Genomic DNA, 18,662 nt, shown 5'->3' on the forward strand with positions numbered 1-18,662 from the left:
AATTGAGTAAACAGGAGTAGTTGTGTGGTAAGTAGCTTGCTTACCTTTTTCGGAGACAGACGTGTTTGTTTTTGGCGGAGAGTTCTTGCTGCTTGATGTCACGTCTTTCGTCGTGAAATATTGAACTTTGAGGCTCGACTACAGGTAGGCGTTTGTCGTATTTTTTGACAGCTTAGTGGAGTTTGTTGCCCTGTATTTAATATTTTTTGGTGAGTAATAGACTCCACTCTGCTCCAGACATTTGCCTGCCTGTGGCCGCCTATAAAGACTCACTTTGCAGTGAGAATTGTGTTTTCGAGGAGGCGTAGCCCCCCCGCAAAAATTATCTTCGTGTCTGTGGATTACCAAGGCAGGAAGGACTGTTTTTGCAAGGTGGACGTGAGTGTTTTGGCTCTGGCCAATTACAAGAAAAAAGAACAAAAACAGAGAAGGTTGTCGAGGCCAGTGATTTTGTTTTATCTGAGCTGGGTGTAATTTGTTATATTGTTCTTTTTTGTTAACAAATTTCGCCTGCTCTCGGCGGCTGCTGTTTTGTGAATTTAGTGTGAATATTTTGGATTCATTAAAAAAAAAAAAAGCAGTGGAGGGACGTATCCTCGCCCGAATGATTAGAACCTGGTACAGTTACCGTTGGCTGTAGCCAGTATTTTGTTTGGATTTCTTTTACCAATTACGGGTAAAGACGATTCATACCAAGGAACCTATGTACATTTGGCCAGGAGAACCTTTTCGGCCGAAAATTAATTTATTTCTTTGCCTGGATTTGAACTCTCTTCTTCAAAGCTTTCGTTTATTTAAAAAAATAAAAGAACTCTTTTTTGAACTGTTATTTTTTATTTTATTTCTTCCCTTCTTTTTTGTGTTTTGTTTTATTTTCTTACATTTTGAACTGTAATTGAACTTTGTGTTGAAATGGCAAAGGAATTTCTTGTGTTGGACTTGACACCTCCCCAAAAATGGTTAAAAGAGCTTGAAAGGAAGACGGTGGTGTTGAGGACTTACTCAAAGTCACTGACTGAAACAAGTAAAAGAGTAAAGAGTATATAATTGCCATTAGTGTTCTGATAAATAAAACAGAAGCCTGTGTATGAAACTGGTCTTTTTCCTACTTCAGTTATTTCATTTTTCTCTTATAAAATACACACATACAGGAGGGGTAAACTATACATATAATAATACTCTGAATGGGGCTCTCAAGAAAGAATAAAAGCAATTACCCAATTAATGACAGGTATTACTACGAGTAGTATATAGACATATACACACACAAAGGAACCATCCAAACGTGGCTGCTGCCAGCGCAGCCCGTCTGTCCTCTGTGCAGGTTGCACGTAAAAAGCACCATCCAATTGTGGCCATTGCCAGCCTCGTCTGGCCTCCGTGCCGGTGGCACGTAAAAGCACCCACTACACTAACCGATTGGTTGGCATTAGGAAGGGCATCCAGCTGTAGAAACTTTGTCAGATCAGACTGGGCCTGGTGCAGCCTTCTGGTTTCCCAGACCCCAGTTGAACCGTCACAAATTTTAATGAACTCTATTTGGAACAGTGGAAGTTGAAATTCTGTAGCATTGGTTGTGAGTCAACTGTGGCTGGTTCATCTTGATGTAGCTGTGTGTTGGTTATGCATTCACTGGTCTATTCTGTCTGCCTGGAGTTACCGAAACAAAAGAATGACAAGAAGAACCATGAAAATTCAATGCAACTGTTATTTATTGCAACCCCTTATAAAAATACACGGCAAATGTCTTACATATTGTGAAGTAACAGGTTTGGCAAGTTTTAACAAACTCTATCTGGAACAGTGGGAGTTGTATCATAGTTGAAATTCTGTAGCATGTTCATGGTTTGGTTCTGTGTTTTGGGCAGCATCTTTTGTTGTGATCTGTCTGTTGCTGTAGAGGAAGTACAAGTTTACCAGGCCAGAGAGAGAGAGATCAGGAAAGGGTGTGCCGCCACAAAGGAGATACATGGTTACCCAGCCTGAGGGAAATGCAGGAGAAGGAGATAGAGGGTGGGAGACAACACGATGGAGATACTGGCAAAATGATGGGCGTATTCAATAGGGAGGGGATCAGAATGTAAATGGGGATAGTTGAGTAAAGGAAGAGGGAGATATAGATGGTGGCAAGGGTTAGGCCATACTCTTGAGGTTCAAACGTCATAATATAAGGGACAGGATACTGCAAAGGCAACGAGCTGGCAGAAACGTTAGGCTCTGAGTTCAAATTCCGCCGAGGTCGACTTTGCCTTACATCATTTCGGGGTCGTTTAAATAAGTACCAGTTACACACTGGGGTCGATGTAATTGACTTAATCCGTTTGTTTGTTCCCTCTGTGTTTAGCCCCTTGTGGTTAGTAAAGAAATAGGTATTTCATCTGCCGCTATGTTCTGAGTTCAAATTCCGCCGAGGTTGACTTTGCCTTTCATCCTTTCGGGGTCGATAAATTAAGTACAAGTTACGCACTGGGGTCGATGTAATCGACTTAATCCCTTTGACCGTCCTTGTTTGTCCTCTCTGTGTTTAGCTTCTTGTGGGTAGTAAAGGAATAGGGTACTGCAAAGGAAGCATGATTAGAGTGTAGGGGGTGTTGAGTGATGACAACCTGGGTATTATATAGAGTCAGGGGGCTACCAGATAGCAATGGTACAGAGGAACAGCACCATGAGGGAAGGATTGGGGGAGTGAGAGGTAGGCATAGTGTATGGAAGGAATGTGAAGAAGAGATGTAGATTGGTTTGTTGGGGGTAGGGTGTGTAAAAAGTTTTCTTGTTACATGTGGGTGGAAGACATAGGTTGAGGGCAAGCCAGTAGCAATAATACAGTAAGACAGGGAATGGGGGTGGAACATACAGGTCAGGACTAGCGGAGAGCAATGCTACAGTGAGACAGGGCAGGACTGTATTTAAAATATCCGATCGTGGCCGTTTGCCAGCCTCGTCTGGCACCTGTGCAGGTGACACGTAAAAAGCACCCACTAAACTCATGGAGTGGTTGGCATTAGGAAGGGCAACCAGCTGTAGAAACACTGCCAGATCAGACAAGAGCCTGGTGCAGCCTACAGGCTTCCCAGACCCCAGTTGAACCATCCAACCCATGCTAGCATGGAAAACGGACGTTAAATGATGATGATGAAATATTTTCAATGGCAGTCAATAATGGCCCCTTATGGTCCTTGTGAGAAGTAAGAAGTGTTGGTACATCTAGTGTCCACTCTTTAGAATTTAAACCAGCCATATCTGGCCCTTACACCTACCCTACAATGTCATTGTGAAAATACACAATCATATCATCAAAATTTGAAAGCTGTGGGTTAATGCATGACAAATTGAAAATTATGTGAATAAATAACCCTCACATTCGACAGAATAATCTGCATGGTAAAGGGTTCAGTCACCCCTTACAGATTATGATTTAGCACAAATATCAGTGGGATTGCTTCTTCCCCTGATGAACACGTTTGTGAGAAGTTAAGTTGCCATGTTGAGTAAATGACCTTCCACAGATATCACAAGGATATGGTTTCTCTCCAGTATGAATACGTTTATGTGTAGTCAAGCTACCTTTTTGAAAGAATGATTTACCACAAATGTCACAGTGAAATAGCTTCTCTCCTGTATGAATACGCTTATGTGTAGTCAGGTTCCTACTGAGAGAGAAAGATTTCCCACAGATGTCGCAGTGATGCAGCTTCTCTCCTGTATGAATACGTTTGTGAACAGTTAAGTACCCACTTTTAGAGTATGTTTTACCACAGATATCACAAGAATATGGTGTCTCTCCTGTATGAATATGTTTGTTTAGTTAGGTTACAACTGGCAGAGAAAGATTTACCACAGATGTTGCACTGATATGGCTTCTCTCCTGTATGGAAACGTTTGTGAGCAGTTAAGTGGCCACTTTGAGAGAATAATTTACCACAGATATCACAAGAATATGGTGTCTCTCCTCTATGAATACGTTTATGAGTAGTTAGGTTCCTACTGGCAGAGAAAGATTTGCCACAGATGTTGCAGTGATATGGCTTCTCTCCTGTATGAATACGCTTGTGCATATTCAAGTGACCCTTTGAGAGAATGTTTTACCACAGATATCACAATGAAATAGCTTCTCTACCGGCCCAATGCTCGCACTTTAACCAGAACTCTACACCCCTCATGTTTGGTTTTGAGGTGATGGTCTAATGCCGTTCTCGCCGCCAAAACGTGAGATGCAGATCCCAACCTCAACGCCTCCTCTAAGTTCTTAGCTAATTGCCCTGTCTAATCTTAGTTGCTTACTAAACCTAATGGACTCGAATCGAATGGCTCTTTTCAGGGCGAACCACCACCGGTTATTAACCACGGCTCTGGTTAACGCCCTCTGTACTAACTCCTTAATCCGACTGTGGTATGCCTCACAAGTCAAAATAGACTTGTAGCCGGGTCCTATCTTTAGTGTGCTACCTATGTCCAGTCTACACTTGACCATTCTATGGTCAGTATAGGGCACCTGGACGAGCTGTGGACAACTAAAACTAGACTTATCTCTAGTTCTTATCACTATCCTGTCTAGATAAGACTTGAAGCTTCCGTCACCACTCATCCAGGTCTACTCTGGGACGTTCAGATGGTCAAGTCTGTAACGATCTGCCAGCTGAAACCGCTTAAGCAGATCCACGAGACGTGAGTTCACTTTCCTATAGATCGAGCCAACACTATCAATGTGTATGTCAACGATAGCATTAAAGTCCCCTAATACTACTAAAGTCTTCGACGTCACGATAAAATTCAGTTTGGAAGCCTCTAGCACAAGGTGCATAGAGTCCGATCAACCTGAAGGCCTTACTGCTGTATGTCACATCAAGGACGACCAGCCCACCTTCAGGGTCCACATAGACTGTACTTGTCTGCAGAGCTAAGCCTTTACGGATCAGTACCACAACTTCCCCTCGCCCTCCGGTCTGGCCAGGAGACATGATTTTCTCGTAGCCATTCAGGAGAGGCGAGAAGGTTTGTAGACTGTCCAGCTTGGTCTCTGTAGCAACCATCACATGCATATCATGTGATCTGAGATCGTCGAGGAAACACGCCTGCTTCCACTTTGAACTCAGACCACGCACATTAAACAACCAAGGTTAAGAGACGCCATTACAAAAAGTAAAAGCTCTACTTAGATTTCTTTGGAGATTTGGGGGCTGACCTCACCACACGTGGATCCGTCCCCTTCTTCTTGTCTCTCTTCACATAGTTTGGCAAGTCCACAATTTTCCTGTCCCTTAATTCTCGGTATAGGGATTCGTCTAACATTGCACATCTGTTCTTCCATTCTTGGAGTAGGGGGTACAATATAGTCTTTTTATGCTGTACAATGATGTCATTAGTGTACGTGTCCGTTGTATCATATTCTATTAAAATTAAATTTTGGTTTTCTTCCGGGACAGTAGGGCAGGGTTTCTTTTTCGTTGTCTGTGGTGTGTTTTTTCTGTTTTGTGTGCGGGATGTGGGTGGGGAAGGTCTACGAGAACGTTTTTTTCCCACTGGTGTAAATCCACCCTCTGAAACCTCCATGTTATTATCTGAGGGGTGGGTGACAATTTCTTCCGACACAGTGTTTTCTGTTGGTGCCGCATCTTCCAAGGGGGTTGGGTAATTTTATTTTTGTAGGGACTTGTGCGTGCCGGGGCTGGGTTTTTCTATACTTTGTTTGGAGACTAGCACCTCAACAACGGGGTTGGGAGTTTTTGTTTGTGGGGGTTGGTGTGTTTGCGGGGGCTGGGTTTTTTGGGTTATTTGAGGGGCCTGGTGTTTGCGACTTTTTTTTTTCTTCACAATCAGCTCGAATGTGGCCCTTTTTTCCGCATTGGTAACAGGTTGGCTTACGGCCTTCCACCTGTATCCTAAGGGCCACATTCTCGTCAACGAGCACTCTCTCTGGTAGGACCTGAATGTCCTCCTATTTCCCTTGTATTAAAACAGAGATGTTCCGCCCTAACCAATTCTGTGGGACGGAACTAGTAGATTGTAGTATGTTTATACGGTCCATCCTATTAAACAGCAGGGCAGCCACCACTTCTTTACGGTCTATTGTAGGTGGGACTTTGTTGATTCTTACACGGGATGTTCTTCGTCCCATATAAGTTGGCAGAAGTACCACTTCTTTGGTCTTCAGGGGACACACGGAATGCCCGCGAGCCACCTCTTCCTCTGAGAATTGGACCTCAACAGAACTGTATGCCTGTCCCCTCGAGATATACACTATATCCGTCCATATCGGGGCCAGGTATTTTTCTATAGTTTCTTTTACGAAGTGTTTAAACCTTTTCTCTTGTCAGCAGAAGGTTTTATACACCACGGCCCTCTTCTCTGTTTCTAACATGGTGGAGGAGCGTGATATCACATCACCTCCCTCTTCCTTCATCCTTTTAAAATATCCCTGCAACATGTCTGCAGATATATCAATATTTTTGGTGCCACTGCGGCAACTGCTGAAAATTCTTTCACAGTGTAGGCGCAATTGCCAACATCAACATTGCTCTCTACAAGAGCAGATTTTTCATGTATTATTTCAACTGACATGGTTGAAGAGAAATTGGTTTCCCACAAGACTGGGAGACCTTTAGAAAGAATTTTCCTCTCACAGAGAACAAAAATAAATAATTTTTATATCCGCAGTCCAAAGTTCAAATCCCACCACCGCTGGGATTCGAAATTCATTTTTCACACAACAACGAAATCCCCAAAAGGGAAACCTATATTTTATTTTTCTCACAGCGACGACAACAGTTCAAATCTCGCCCGTGCTACGGGCGGATGCCACATTAGAGCCTACAATGGCTAAAATTTTTTTTTTCCTTCACAACAACAATTTGCTTATCCCAAAAATGGGAAGCCTATAATATTTTTTTCCCTTTTAATAAGGATAACAGTTCAAATGCCACCCCCGCGGGAGGTGGGGGCGACAATAAAACATACAACGGCTTTAACAAGCTCAATATCAACAATATTAATAAATTCAATATTAATGACTTCAATGTTTCAATAATTACTTTTTCCCGTCACCGGGAACAAAGCACAAAAATTCACAAAGTTCACGAAAATATTTAACAATAAACGTTCAACAGCAGAAAAATTATCCACGTGCGATAACACGTGTGACTCACCGCCAAAAAAACACGTCCGACTTCGACTACTTACCACACAGCCACTCCTGCGCCTACATATATATATATATATATATGATGGGCTTCTTTCAGTTCCCGTCTACCTAATCCACTCACAAGGCTTTGGTCGGCCCGAGGCTATAGTAGAAGACACTTGCCTAAGATGCCACGCAGTGGGACTGAACCCGGAACCATGTGGTTGGTAAGCAAGTTACTTACCACACAGCCACTCCTGCACCTATATATATATATATATATATATATATATATATATTTATATACATATATATATACGACAGGCTTCTTTTAGTTTCCGTCTACCAAATCCACTCACAAAGCTGTGGTCGGCTTGAGGCTATAGTAGAAGACACTTGCCTAAGGTGCCACGCAGTGGGACTGAACCCGGAACCATGTGGTTGGTAAGCAAGCTACATACCAATGTTATTTCCTGTTTACTCAATTTGAAAACTCTTTGTATTGTCTTTTATCTCTTGTCTGTGTGTGTGTGTGCGCCTAAGTTCATATATGAGTAGAGTCCCTTTAATATCACGCAAAAGTTGATAAAAATTTGAGAATTAAAATTAAATATCTTTTTCCTAATTCATAGAATTTTACTAAACTTTTATCAATACATCCCTTTAACATAGCACATAGCCAGACTCAGCCTCTTGCACCTACCATACGATGCCATTCTGAAAATACACAACCACATCATCAAAACTTGAAAACTGTGAGTTAATGGATGACAAATTGAAAATAATGTGAATAAATAAACATCACATTCGACAGAATAACCTGCATGGTAAAGGGTTTCAGTAACCCCTTAGAGATTATGATTTTGCGCAAATATTAGTGGGATTGCTTCTTCCCCTGATGAACATGTTTGTGAGAAGCTAAGTTGCCACTTTGAGAGAATGATTTACCACAGATTTCACAGTGAAATGGTGTCTCTCCTGTATGAATACGTTTGTGTAAAGTCAAATGAATTTTTTGAGAGAATGATTTACCACAGATATCACAAGAATATGGTGTTTCTCCTGTATGAATACGTCTGTGTCCAGTTAAGTTACAACTCATGGTGAATGATTTACCACAGATATCACAGTGGTATGGCTTCTCTCCTGTATGAATACGTTTGTGAGCAGCTAAGTTGCCACTTTGAGAGAATGATTTACCACAGATATCACAGTGAAATGGTGTCTCTCCTGTATGAATACTTTTGTGTAAAGTCAAATACTGTTTTTGAGAGAATGATTTACCACAGATATCACAAGAATATGGTGTCTCTCCTGTATGAATACGTCTGTGTCCAGTTAAGTTAGAACTCATGGTGAATGATTTACCACAGATATCACAAGAATATGGTGTCTCTCCTGTATGAATACGTTTGTGTAAAGTCAAATACTTTTTTTGAGAGAATAATTTACCACAGATATCACAAGAATATGGTGTTTCTCCTGTATGAATACGTCTGTGTCCAGTTAAGTCAGAACTCCCGGAGAATGATTTACCACAGATATCACAGTGGTATGGCTTCTCTCCTGTATGGGAACGTTTGTGAGTAGTTAAGTTGCAACTTTGAGAGAATGATTTACCACAGATATCACAAGGATATGGTGACTCTCCTGTATGAATACGTTTATGAGTAGTTAGGTTCCTTCTATCAGAGAAAGATTTGTTACAGATATTACAGGAATATGGCTTCTCTCCAGTATGAATACGTTCGTGATTAGTTAAAGCACTTCTTTGAGTGAATGATTTACCACAGATTTCACAGTGAAATGGCTTCTCTCCTGTATGAAAATGCTGGTGATAATTTAAAACACTTTGGTGAGAGAAACTTGTACCACAGACACTACAATGATATGGCTTCTCTCCTGTATGAATACGTTTGTGGGTAGTCAAGGTAATTTTTTGAGAGAATGATTTACCACAGATATCACAGTGGTATGGCTTCTCTCCTGTATGGGAACGTTTGTGAGCAGTTAAGTTGCAACTTTGAGAGAATGATTTACCACAGATATCACAATAATACGGTGTCTCTCCTGTATGAATACGTTTGTGCTTATTTAAGTTACCTTTTTTTGAGAAAGACTTTTTACACACATCACAGTCATGTGACAATTTTTGTCTCTCCTTTTTGCTATCTTCTGGAAAAATATGTTCCTTCACTTTCTCACTCTTTCCCATTATTTTTCCTTCAACTTCACAATATACCTTCTTTTTTTATTCTTTTTGCTTCTATAGTCTTTTGTTTACAAATATTTTAACTGTTATATTTCTGGCCACTGTTACCTTTGTCACAAAACAACTAAATTTATCCACGTTCAATCTGCAAACAGACTCATCTTGTAGACACTCCAGCCAATGATGTCCAGAAGGTTTGCTAATAACACAATTCAGAGTAAATATATCAGAGGAATTCCACCACAGATTCATAGAAACAATCTTATATATCTGTTCAGTAAAATATTTTCATTCTGGTCTTTAAAAGATGATAAATAATGAGAATGTATCTTCAGTTATGCCAATGTCATCTGATATTCTGAAATAATAAAGAAACAACAGTGTAAGATATAGAGGCTACTTAAAAAAATACAGATTCAACATTTCCATAAAGATAAACTCTAGAAACAAACATTTAACTGAGCAACAGAACTTTCTAATTTATTAATATTTACATCAGAAAATCTTGTGTGAAGTTAACATATTTCTAAATTCCAGTTACACATTCTTACAGCACAACATTCATATGGGTGTGCGTATATATATATATATATATATATATATATATATATATATATATGAATACAAAATGGAATTAACGCAGGTTTCAACAAGTATTTTTACTTTCTACATATGTTTCGAAAATTCCACTGATACTATTCAAAAGAGAATAGTATGTTGAATCTGTATTATATGTAGAAAGTAAAAATACTTGTTTAAACCTGCGTTAACTCCATTTTTTATTCATATTATTCAAAATATTCAACGTAAACACAAAGTTTCAACCTTTATAAACAAGGAGTTACAACATCTTTACTTGTGAGATTTTTGCTGCCCTGGTAACTATATATTTATTTTTCCGTGTTAATTGTTAACAAGGTAAAATACACTCATCTATTCTTATATATATATATATATATATATCACATAAAAAGCACCATCCGATCTTGGCCGTTTGCCAGCCTCGTCTGGCACGTAAAAAGCACCCACTACACTCACGGAGTGGTTGGCATTAGGAAGGGCATCCAGCTGTAGAAACACTGCCAGATCTGACTGGCCTGGTGCAGCCTTCTGGCTTCCCAGGCCCCAGTTGAACCGTCCAACCCATGCTAGCATGGAAAACGGATGCTAAACGATGATGATGATGATATTGTGAAATTTATGAAAGTGAAGTTTGAAATGTGGTTGAGTTTTTACTTTGCTTGATGAATAGGGGACTTATAGACCTCTTGTTTAAATGCCTACAAAAAGTACATCAGCTAAGCAAATGGCCTTCCCTAAATGCATTGAAACCATTATAACAGAATCACTGTTTCAGGAAATTATCGTCGTTCAAAGACAACAAAATAATAATAATAATAATAATTCGTTCGTTTATTGGCCACAAGGGCTAACAAAAATCAATTAAAACATAAAGGGACAAAACACAGGACGAAAGTTACAAAGGGTTTTGTCCGTAACTATGAAGAAAACGAATATGAAAAAAAAAAAAATTGCGCTAACGACCCGGGGGGTGGGGGACTTTCGGAAAATTTACAAGATCCGATTTTTCCGTCATAAGTTAGGGTAAAATGGATTGCGAGGATGATCCGGTTCTTGACTGAAGAAGGCTTCCAATGACCCGTCCGTGTTTTTTGTATCGTCTATTTGGATGTTTTGCGTTCTTGTCCCATTTTGTATTTCATATATATATATATATATATATATATATATATTGATAAAACGGTAAGATAACAAAAGAAAGAAAGAGACCTCAATATTATGTAAATAGAGGAAATTTATCTATACAATATGTTACATTACTCGGTAGTCAAGATAAAACTCTGAGTTTCAGATGCCGAAGTGGAAATCCACAACACCATCTCTTCGGTTATCTGGCTATTTGAAAACGTTATGAAAAAATACCGTTAAAAATGAAGGGAAATTACTCTGTTATAACTCTGCTTTGCTTGCGTACTTATACATCGCTCGCATTTTTCGTCATAAAAATTATATAAAAATACATAAAAATATATAAAAATATATAAATTCTTCTTGGGACATAACACAGAAAGCATGTTCTATCCGTTTTCTTTAGGGGACCAAAAACGTAACAGAAATTTAGTCACATGTGGGCATGATCCGAAAAGCTCTGTCCTTGTATTTAGACATGTGGTAGGGTCTAAGCTGCTTTTCCAGATAAGCCATCTCTCCATGTCGCATAAACCGCACCTTCCGCTGCCGTTAGTATAGGGCTTACATCTGGCCAAAATCTTCCATTGTATGTTATAATCGACACCTTTATCTCTTAAAGACCAAATATGATTGGATAATTGTGTCGCTTTTCTTTTGTTCCAGTGCCTAAAGCTCAAAGTGTGGTTATTGAACCTGGCTTTGAAATTACCCTCTGTAAGGCCCACGTATTTCTTCGTCGAAACGGTGTCTTTAGTGGTTATAGAGTTTACGGTAGCTTCATATATGATGGTCTTGGACATACAAGCTCCATTTAGCGGGCACAATTCTTTATTCCTGTATGAACAGCTGTTTTCTTCTTGTGGTTTTTGTATGTTATGATTGATTATGTTTTTAAAATTGGTAGTTGAACTAAAACTAATTTTTAAATTGTGTCTATTGAAGAGTTTCCTATAAGCATGGTTAACTGGAAAATGTCTATCTATCAGTGCTAAGAAATATTTACCTATATTGAAGGCCACCTCGGGTGAGTAAGGGGGCGTAAACCAGATGACCTTCCTATTTCTATTATTCCTTTTCCTTACTGTTGGGCTAGTGATAGGTGTATATTTTATTTTTTCGCTAAAACCACTATCTTTTAAAGCTTTATTATAAATTGGGGCAACGCTATTGAAGATGTCCTCATTAGATGAGAGGCTAGAAATCCTCTTACTAATATTTTTAACTAAATTTTTGAATACTATAGGGGGATGGCATGAACCTACATTAATATAACTTAGTCTATCATTGGGCTTCCTATAAGGCTTATAAATATTATTATTAAGATCTAAGGAAACGTCTAAGAAATTGACAACCGTCAGGTTAGTGTCTATAGTTATACTAAGTCCAAAGTGGAAGATTTTGGCCAGATGTAAGCCCTATACTAACGGCAGCGGAAGGTGCGGTTTATGCGACATAGAGAGATGGCTTATCTGGAAAAGCAGCTTAGACCCTACCACATGTCTAAATACAAGGACAGAGCTTTTCGGATCATGCCCACATGTGACTAAATTTCTGTTACGTTTTTGGTCCCCTAAAGAAAACGGATAGAACATGCTTTCTGTGTTATGTCCCAAGAAGAATTTATATATTTTTATATATTTTTTTATATAATTTTTATGACGAAAAATGCGAGCGATGTATAAGTACGCAAGCAAAGCAGAGTTATAACAGAGTAATTTCCCTTCATTTTTAACGGTATTTTTTCATAACGTTTTCAAATAGCCAGATAACCGAAGAGATGGTGTTGTGGATTTCCACTTCGGCATCTGAAACTCAGAGTTTTATCTTGACTACCGAGTAATGTAACATATTGTATATATATATATATATATATATTATATATATATATATTTCTGTTTTTTTTACGGAATCCCACTTTTTGGTTATGGAGGATCCGATTCTGGAAAAAAGTTTTTTGAAAAATCGCATTTTCAAAATTTCATTTACCACCAGCCCCTTCATTTTTCACTTGAAAAAAAAACAAACAAACATATTTTTGCCCTTAAAAACGATGGGAGAAACCTTTTCGGTAACAAAAAAATAAAATATTGTAAATATTTTCAAAGGAAAAAGTGTGATTTAAGGGAGATTTGGCTGTTGTTTCTAGCACATCCTAAGACAACCCTCCTCGTTTCACTTTCCCATCTTTTGAAGTTTTTCTCTTCATAAACACATTTATGATTTTTTTTCAACCCTATTCTTCGCCCCTGGTTGCTTCTGTTTACGATTTAAGATATCGGTGAGTCTGAGGCCGTTTCTGGCATTTATCCACAGTGAAAACACAAGAAACGTGGGAAAATGATGGAAAGTGTAGAAGGTAGCCTCCATAGCTAGAAATAGCAGCCAAATGTCGCACGAATCAAAGGACATCTGAGACACGAAGTATTTAGAAATTAAATAGTTTAATACTTACGGAAATGGTTTAAAAAAGGATGGTGTTGTTGTTAGAAGTGCGTCAGGTAGTTGAGAAATGTATTATAAATGTGTTTGGGAGTGAATTGAGAGAAATTCCGACTTAAATCAAGTTTGTTAAAATGAAGGAATGGAGGCGGAAATACGCTTAGTGCGCATGCGTATGAAATACTGGTTTTTCTTCTTTTTTTCTTTTGTTTTTTAAAGATTTTGGTAGAAAACCAGAAATTTCGGGGAGGGTCAAGTGTCAGTCGATTTCATGGACCCGAGTAGTCAACTGGTATTTATTTTATTGAACCCCAGCAGAAAAATGTGAAAGGCAAAGTTTAATGGATCTTTTCTGTTTGAACGGCAGTTTTTAACATAATTTCTAGGTAACTAAAAAGTTTTAAACTTCGTATACTGGTAGAATGTGTTACATAAAACATCTTTTCCTGTTGGCTTCATTGAGAAAATTCTGTAGTTTGTAAGATATTTCGTCTTTAATTTCTTGCATTTCGGCAATTTTAACCAATCACTCACGTCTATTGAGGTAAAAAAATATTCTGTGCCGTATGAATATGTCCCCCGTTTAAGAAACAGATTGGGGATCTTTTGTTTGAACGGCAGTTTTTAACATAATTTCTAGGTAACTAAAAAGTTTTAAACTTCGTATACTGGTAGAATGTGTTACATAAAACATCTTTTCCTGTTGGCTTCATTGAGAAAATTCTGTAGTTTGTAAGATATTTCGTCTTTAATTTCTTGCATTTCGGCAATTTTAACCAATCACTCACGTCTATTGAGGTAAAAAAATATTCTGTGCCGTATGAATATGTCCCCCGTTTAAGAAACAGATTGGGGATCTTTTGTTTGAACGGCAGTTTTTAACATAATTTCTAGGTAACTAAAAACTTTTAAACTTCGTATACTGGTAGAATGTGTTACATAAAACATCTTTTCCTCTTGGCTTCATTGAGAAAATTCTAGAGTTTGTAACATGTTTGTAAGATATTCTCTTCAACGGCCGTTTTTTCTACAGATAGAGAAAATAGGGGTTCTACGAAATTGTCATATCTGCCCCCAATATGAAGAGTATCAGTACCAGTGCTCAATACCAAGAAGCCTGAATCCAGTTGCAACCCAGTATCCTGTCCACTTGACCAAAGATGTATGACTAAATCTATCGTATATAAGACAGACGTTACTGCAACCCTAAATAATAATACAACTAATAAGAAGGCCTCTGTTGGATTACGTGGAGGAGAATTTAAAAATCGCTCTTCCAATCACATAGGGACAAAAATAAAGTTGACGAACTTCATATGGACCCTGAAAGATAACGAAACATTGCATGTGATTAAATGGAAAGTAATCGAGAAATCCCTACCTTATGTGAAGGGATTGCATAATTGTAGACATTGTTCAGCTGAAAGGGCACCGATTCTTATTTCTTTATTGCCCACAAGGAGCTAAACATAGAGGGGACAAACAAGGACAGACAAAGGGATTAAGTTGATTACATCGACCCCCAGTGTATAACTGGTACTTAATTTATCCACCCCGAAAGGATGAAAGGCAAAGTTGACCTTGGCGGAATTTGAACTCAGAACGTAACGGCAGACAAAGTACCGCTAAGCATTTTGCCCGGCGTGCTAACGTTTCTGCCAGCTCGCCGCCTTAAAGGGCACAGATTCTGTTAAGCTCTACGATCTGTACCCCTCTATTGAACTCCAGGTCAGAAATTTTCAGTGATCGCAAGCATATGTATAAATATATTTTGAAGAATTGGAAAATTCTGCCTATTCCTGACTCACTTGACATTTTCCCATCCTTATCGTTTAAGGAGGATAGCTCTTTTACCTTTTTACATTTTGGTTTCTGTTTTTCAATTTCCATTGTTTACTGCCTGCATTTTCTGTATGCTCCCTCCACAGATTTTCCCGTTTCTTCTCTTATTCAATTCCTTTAGTTTGTTATGATACATGGTTTATGCCTGAAGAATATGTTTCAGTTTTCTAAAGCATATGGAGCTGTTAGTAGCGCTTCAATACATGTATTGTGACCTTTAAATATTAAATATATATCTACATTGATACAGAGAGAAAGAGATAACTCTAGGTTCAGTCCCACTGTATTCCACCTTAGGCAAGTATTTTCTTGTGAATGCATTTGAAGGTAGCCAATATACATTTGTGTGTGTGTGTGTGTGTGTGTCTGTATGTATATATATATATATATATATATATATATATATATATATATATATGTATATATACACTAGCAGTATCGCTCGGCGTTGCTCGAGTTTCTAAGGGAAATAACTATATAAGCAGTTTTAGAGAGTTACTTCCCTTATATAATAGCAAAAAAAATGCGTTAAAAATGGGAAAGAATGATGGTAAATTTTTTTTTAATCGTAGACTCATCGTAGACGCGCGCTAATACCCAGAAGGGCTCGATATGAATCACGACTATAAGCTACCCGCTTTTGGTTACACTGCACCGCAAAATGTGGGAGTAGTTAGGAATCTAAATCATAGGAGACAGACACACAACTTCACTTTTATATATAAAGACTAGCAGTATCGCCCGGCGTTGCTCGGGTTTGTAAGGGAAATAACTATATAAGCATTTTTAGAGAGTTACTTCCCTTATAAATTCGGGCTTTCTTAGCCATTTTTGTTTTGGTGTCTTCAAGCCATGAAGTCGTTGTTCTAAAAGAACGCTGGTTTCCTTCACAACGCATTACGACGTTGATTTCTTTACACTCCCTTCCCCACAGCTTCACGAGGGAGGGAAGGGGGAGAAGCAAACAGGTGCAGCTGTGAGCGTGGACGCCAACTCCGCCGCCATCGACACACGATGCATTTTATGCATTAAAATGGAATAAAAAATGATGTTAAATTATTTTTAAAATCGTAGACTCATCGTTGACGCGCGCTAATAGTCAGACGGGCTCGATATGAATCACGACTATAAGATACCCGAATTTGGTTAAACTGCACCGCAAAATGTGGAAGGAGTTAGGAATCTAAATCGAAGGGGACAGACACTCACACAACTACAGTTTTATATATATATATATATATATATATATATATATACAAAGAGCAATAAAGATTCAAGTTAATTTAAAAATTTACTTGAATATGGTACCTAACTTAGATGCACCAAAAAAAACTATACTGATTTAACAATACAGTAATGTGGGGTGATTATAAGCGAGAAAGAAGCAACAAGAATGGATATATATATATATATATATATATATATATATATATATATATATATATATATATGAATAAATAATGTGTGTTTCTTCCCCCATCAACACTTGCTGTGTGTTAATGTCCTTGTAACTTAGTGGTTTGGCAAAAGAGACTGATAGAATAAGTACTAGGCTCAAAAAATAAGTCCTGGGTTGATTTAATTGCCTGAAAAAGTAAAGAATATATATGCATGTGTGTGTATATATATATATATATGTATGGTGGCTTCACACAAGATTTTCTGATGTAAATTTTAATAAATTAAAAAGTTCTGTTGTTCAGTTAAATGTTTATTTCTAGAATTTATCTTCATGGAAATGTTGAATCTGTATTTTTTTAAGTAGCCTCTATATCTTACACTGTTGTTTCTTTATTATTTCAGAATATCAGATGACATTGGCATAACTGTAGATACATTCTCATTATTTATCACCTTTTTAAAGACCAAAATGGAAATATTGTACAGAACAGATATATAAGATTGTTTCTATAAATCTGTGGCGGAATTCCTCTGATATATTTACTCTGAAATGCGTTATTAGCAAACCTTCTGGACATCACTGGATGGAGTGTCTACAAGATGAGTCTGGTTGCAAATTAAACTTGGATTATTTTACTAACGAGTTTGGGGTTAAAGGTAACACTTGATTGAAATACAGCAGTCGAAATACTTGCAAACAAAAGACTACAGAAGGAAAAAGAAGAAAACATATATTTAACGGGATTTTCGAAGAAAAATTATGGAAAAGTGTGAGAAACTAAAGGAACTGATTTTTCCAGAAGACAGAGAAAATGGAAGAGGAAAATTGTCACATGACTGTGATGTTTGTAAGAAGTCCTTCTTTCAAAAGGGCAGCTTGAATAGGCACAAGCGCATTCATACAGGTGAAAAGCCATTTCACTGTGAAATCTGTGGTAAATCATTTTCTGAAAACAGTGCTTTAACTTCTCACAAACGCATTCATACAGGAGAGAAGTCATTTGATTGTGACATTTGTGGTAAATCATTCTTTCAGAGTAGTAACTTGACTACACACAAACGTATTCATACAGGGGAGAAGCCTTATCAATGTGATATCTGTGGTAAATCATTCTCTGATCGAAGTGTTTTAAATCGTCACAAACGTATTCATACCCGGGAGAAGCCATTTCGGTGTGAAATCTGTGGTACATCATTCTCTGACCGAAGTACTTTAAATTCTCACAAACATATCCATACAGGGGAGAAGCCATATCTTTGTGGTGTCTGTGGCAAATCATGTTCTTCAGCCAGTAACTTCACCACACACAAGCGTATTCATACTGGGGAGAAGCCATTTCATTGTAACATCTGTGGTAAATCATTTTCTGACAACAGCGCTTTAAATACTCATAAACGTATTCATACAGGAGAGAAGCCCTATCAATGCAACATCTGTAACAAATCATTCTCTGTAAATAGTAGCCTAACAAATCACAAACGTATTCATACAGGAGAGACACCATATCGCTGTGAGATCTGTGGCAAATCATTCTTTCAAAGTGGCCACTTAGTTTCTCACAAACGTTTCCATACAGGAGAGACACCATATCACTGTGGCATCTGTAACAAATCTTTCTCTGCCAGTAGTAACCTAATTACCCATAACGTATTCATACAGGAGAGACACCATATCACTGTGATATTTGTGGTCTGTCATTTTCTGTAAGTAGTACTTTAAAAAGTCACAAGCGTATTCATACAAGCGAGAAGCCATATCAGTGTGATGTCTGTAACAAATCTTTCTCTGCCAGCAGTAACCTAACTCAACACAGACGTATTCATACAGGAGAGACACCATATTATTGTGATATCTGTGGTAAATCATTCTCTCAAGGTAGCAACTTAGCTTCTCACAAACGTATTCATACAGGAGAGAAACCATATCACTGCGACATC

The 18,662-nt window shown here is 38.1% G+C and overlaps 2 protein-coding genes across 2 annotated transcripts in view; one reads left to right on the forward strand and one right to left on the reverse strand.

The window, feature by feature from the left end:
- Positions 1-9,347, reverse strand: part of LOC118768544 (zinc finger protein 239-like) — an 18,738-nt gene extending 9,391 nt beyond the window's left edge. Inside the window, exons 1-2 of the mRNA XM_036515289.1 lie at positions 8,831-9,347; positions 7,803-8,578 (exon numbers count right to left, since the gene is read on the reverse strand). Of these exons, the coding sequence (XP_036371182.1) occupies positions 7,992-8,578; positions 8,831-9,332 (1,089 nt within the window). The 5' untranslated portion in view covers positions 9,333-9,347 and the 3' untranslated portion in view covers positions 7,803-7,991. The remainder of the gene's footprint in view (positions 1-7,802; positions 8,579-8,830) is intronic.
- The window catches only part of LOC115226785 (zinc finger protein 845-like), a 35,332-nt gene that overhangs the window by 1,617 nt on the left and 15,053 nt on the right, over positions 1-18,662 (forward strand). Inside the window, exon 2 of the mRNA XM_036515127.1 lies at positions 17,463-17,953. Coding sequence (XP_036371020.1) covers positions 17,463-17,953 — 491 coding nt within the window. The remainder of the gene's footprint in view (positions 1-17,462; positions 17,954-18,662) is intronic.

Source organism: Octopus sinensis, linkage group LG30 (genome assembly GCF_006345805.1).
Source record: "Octopus sinensis linkage group LG30, ASM634580v1, whole genome shotgun sequence".
Taxonomy (NCBI): domain Eukaryota; kingdom Metazoa; phylum Mollusca; class Cephalopoda; order Octopoda; family Octopodidae; genus Octopus; species Octopus sinensis.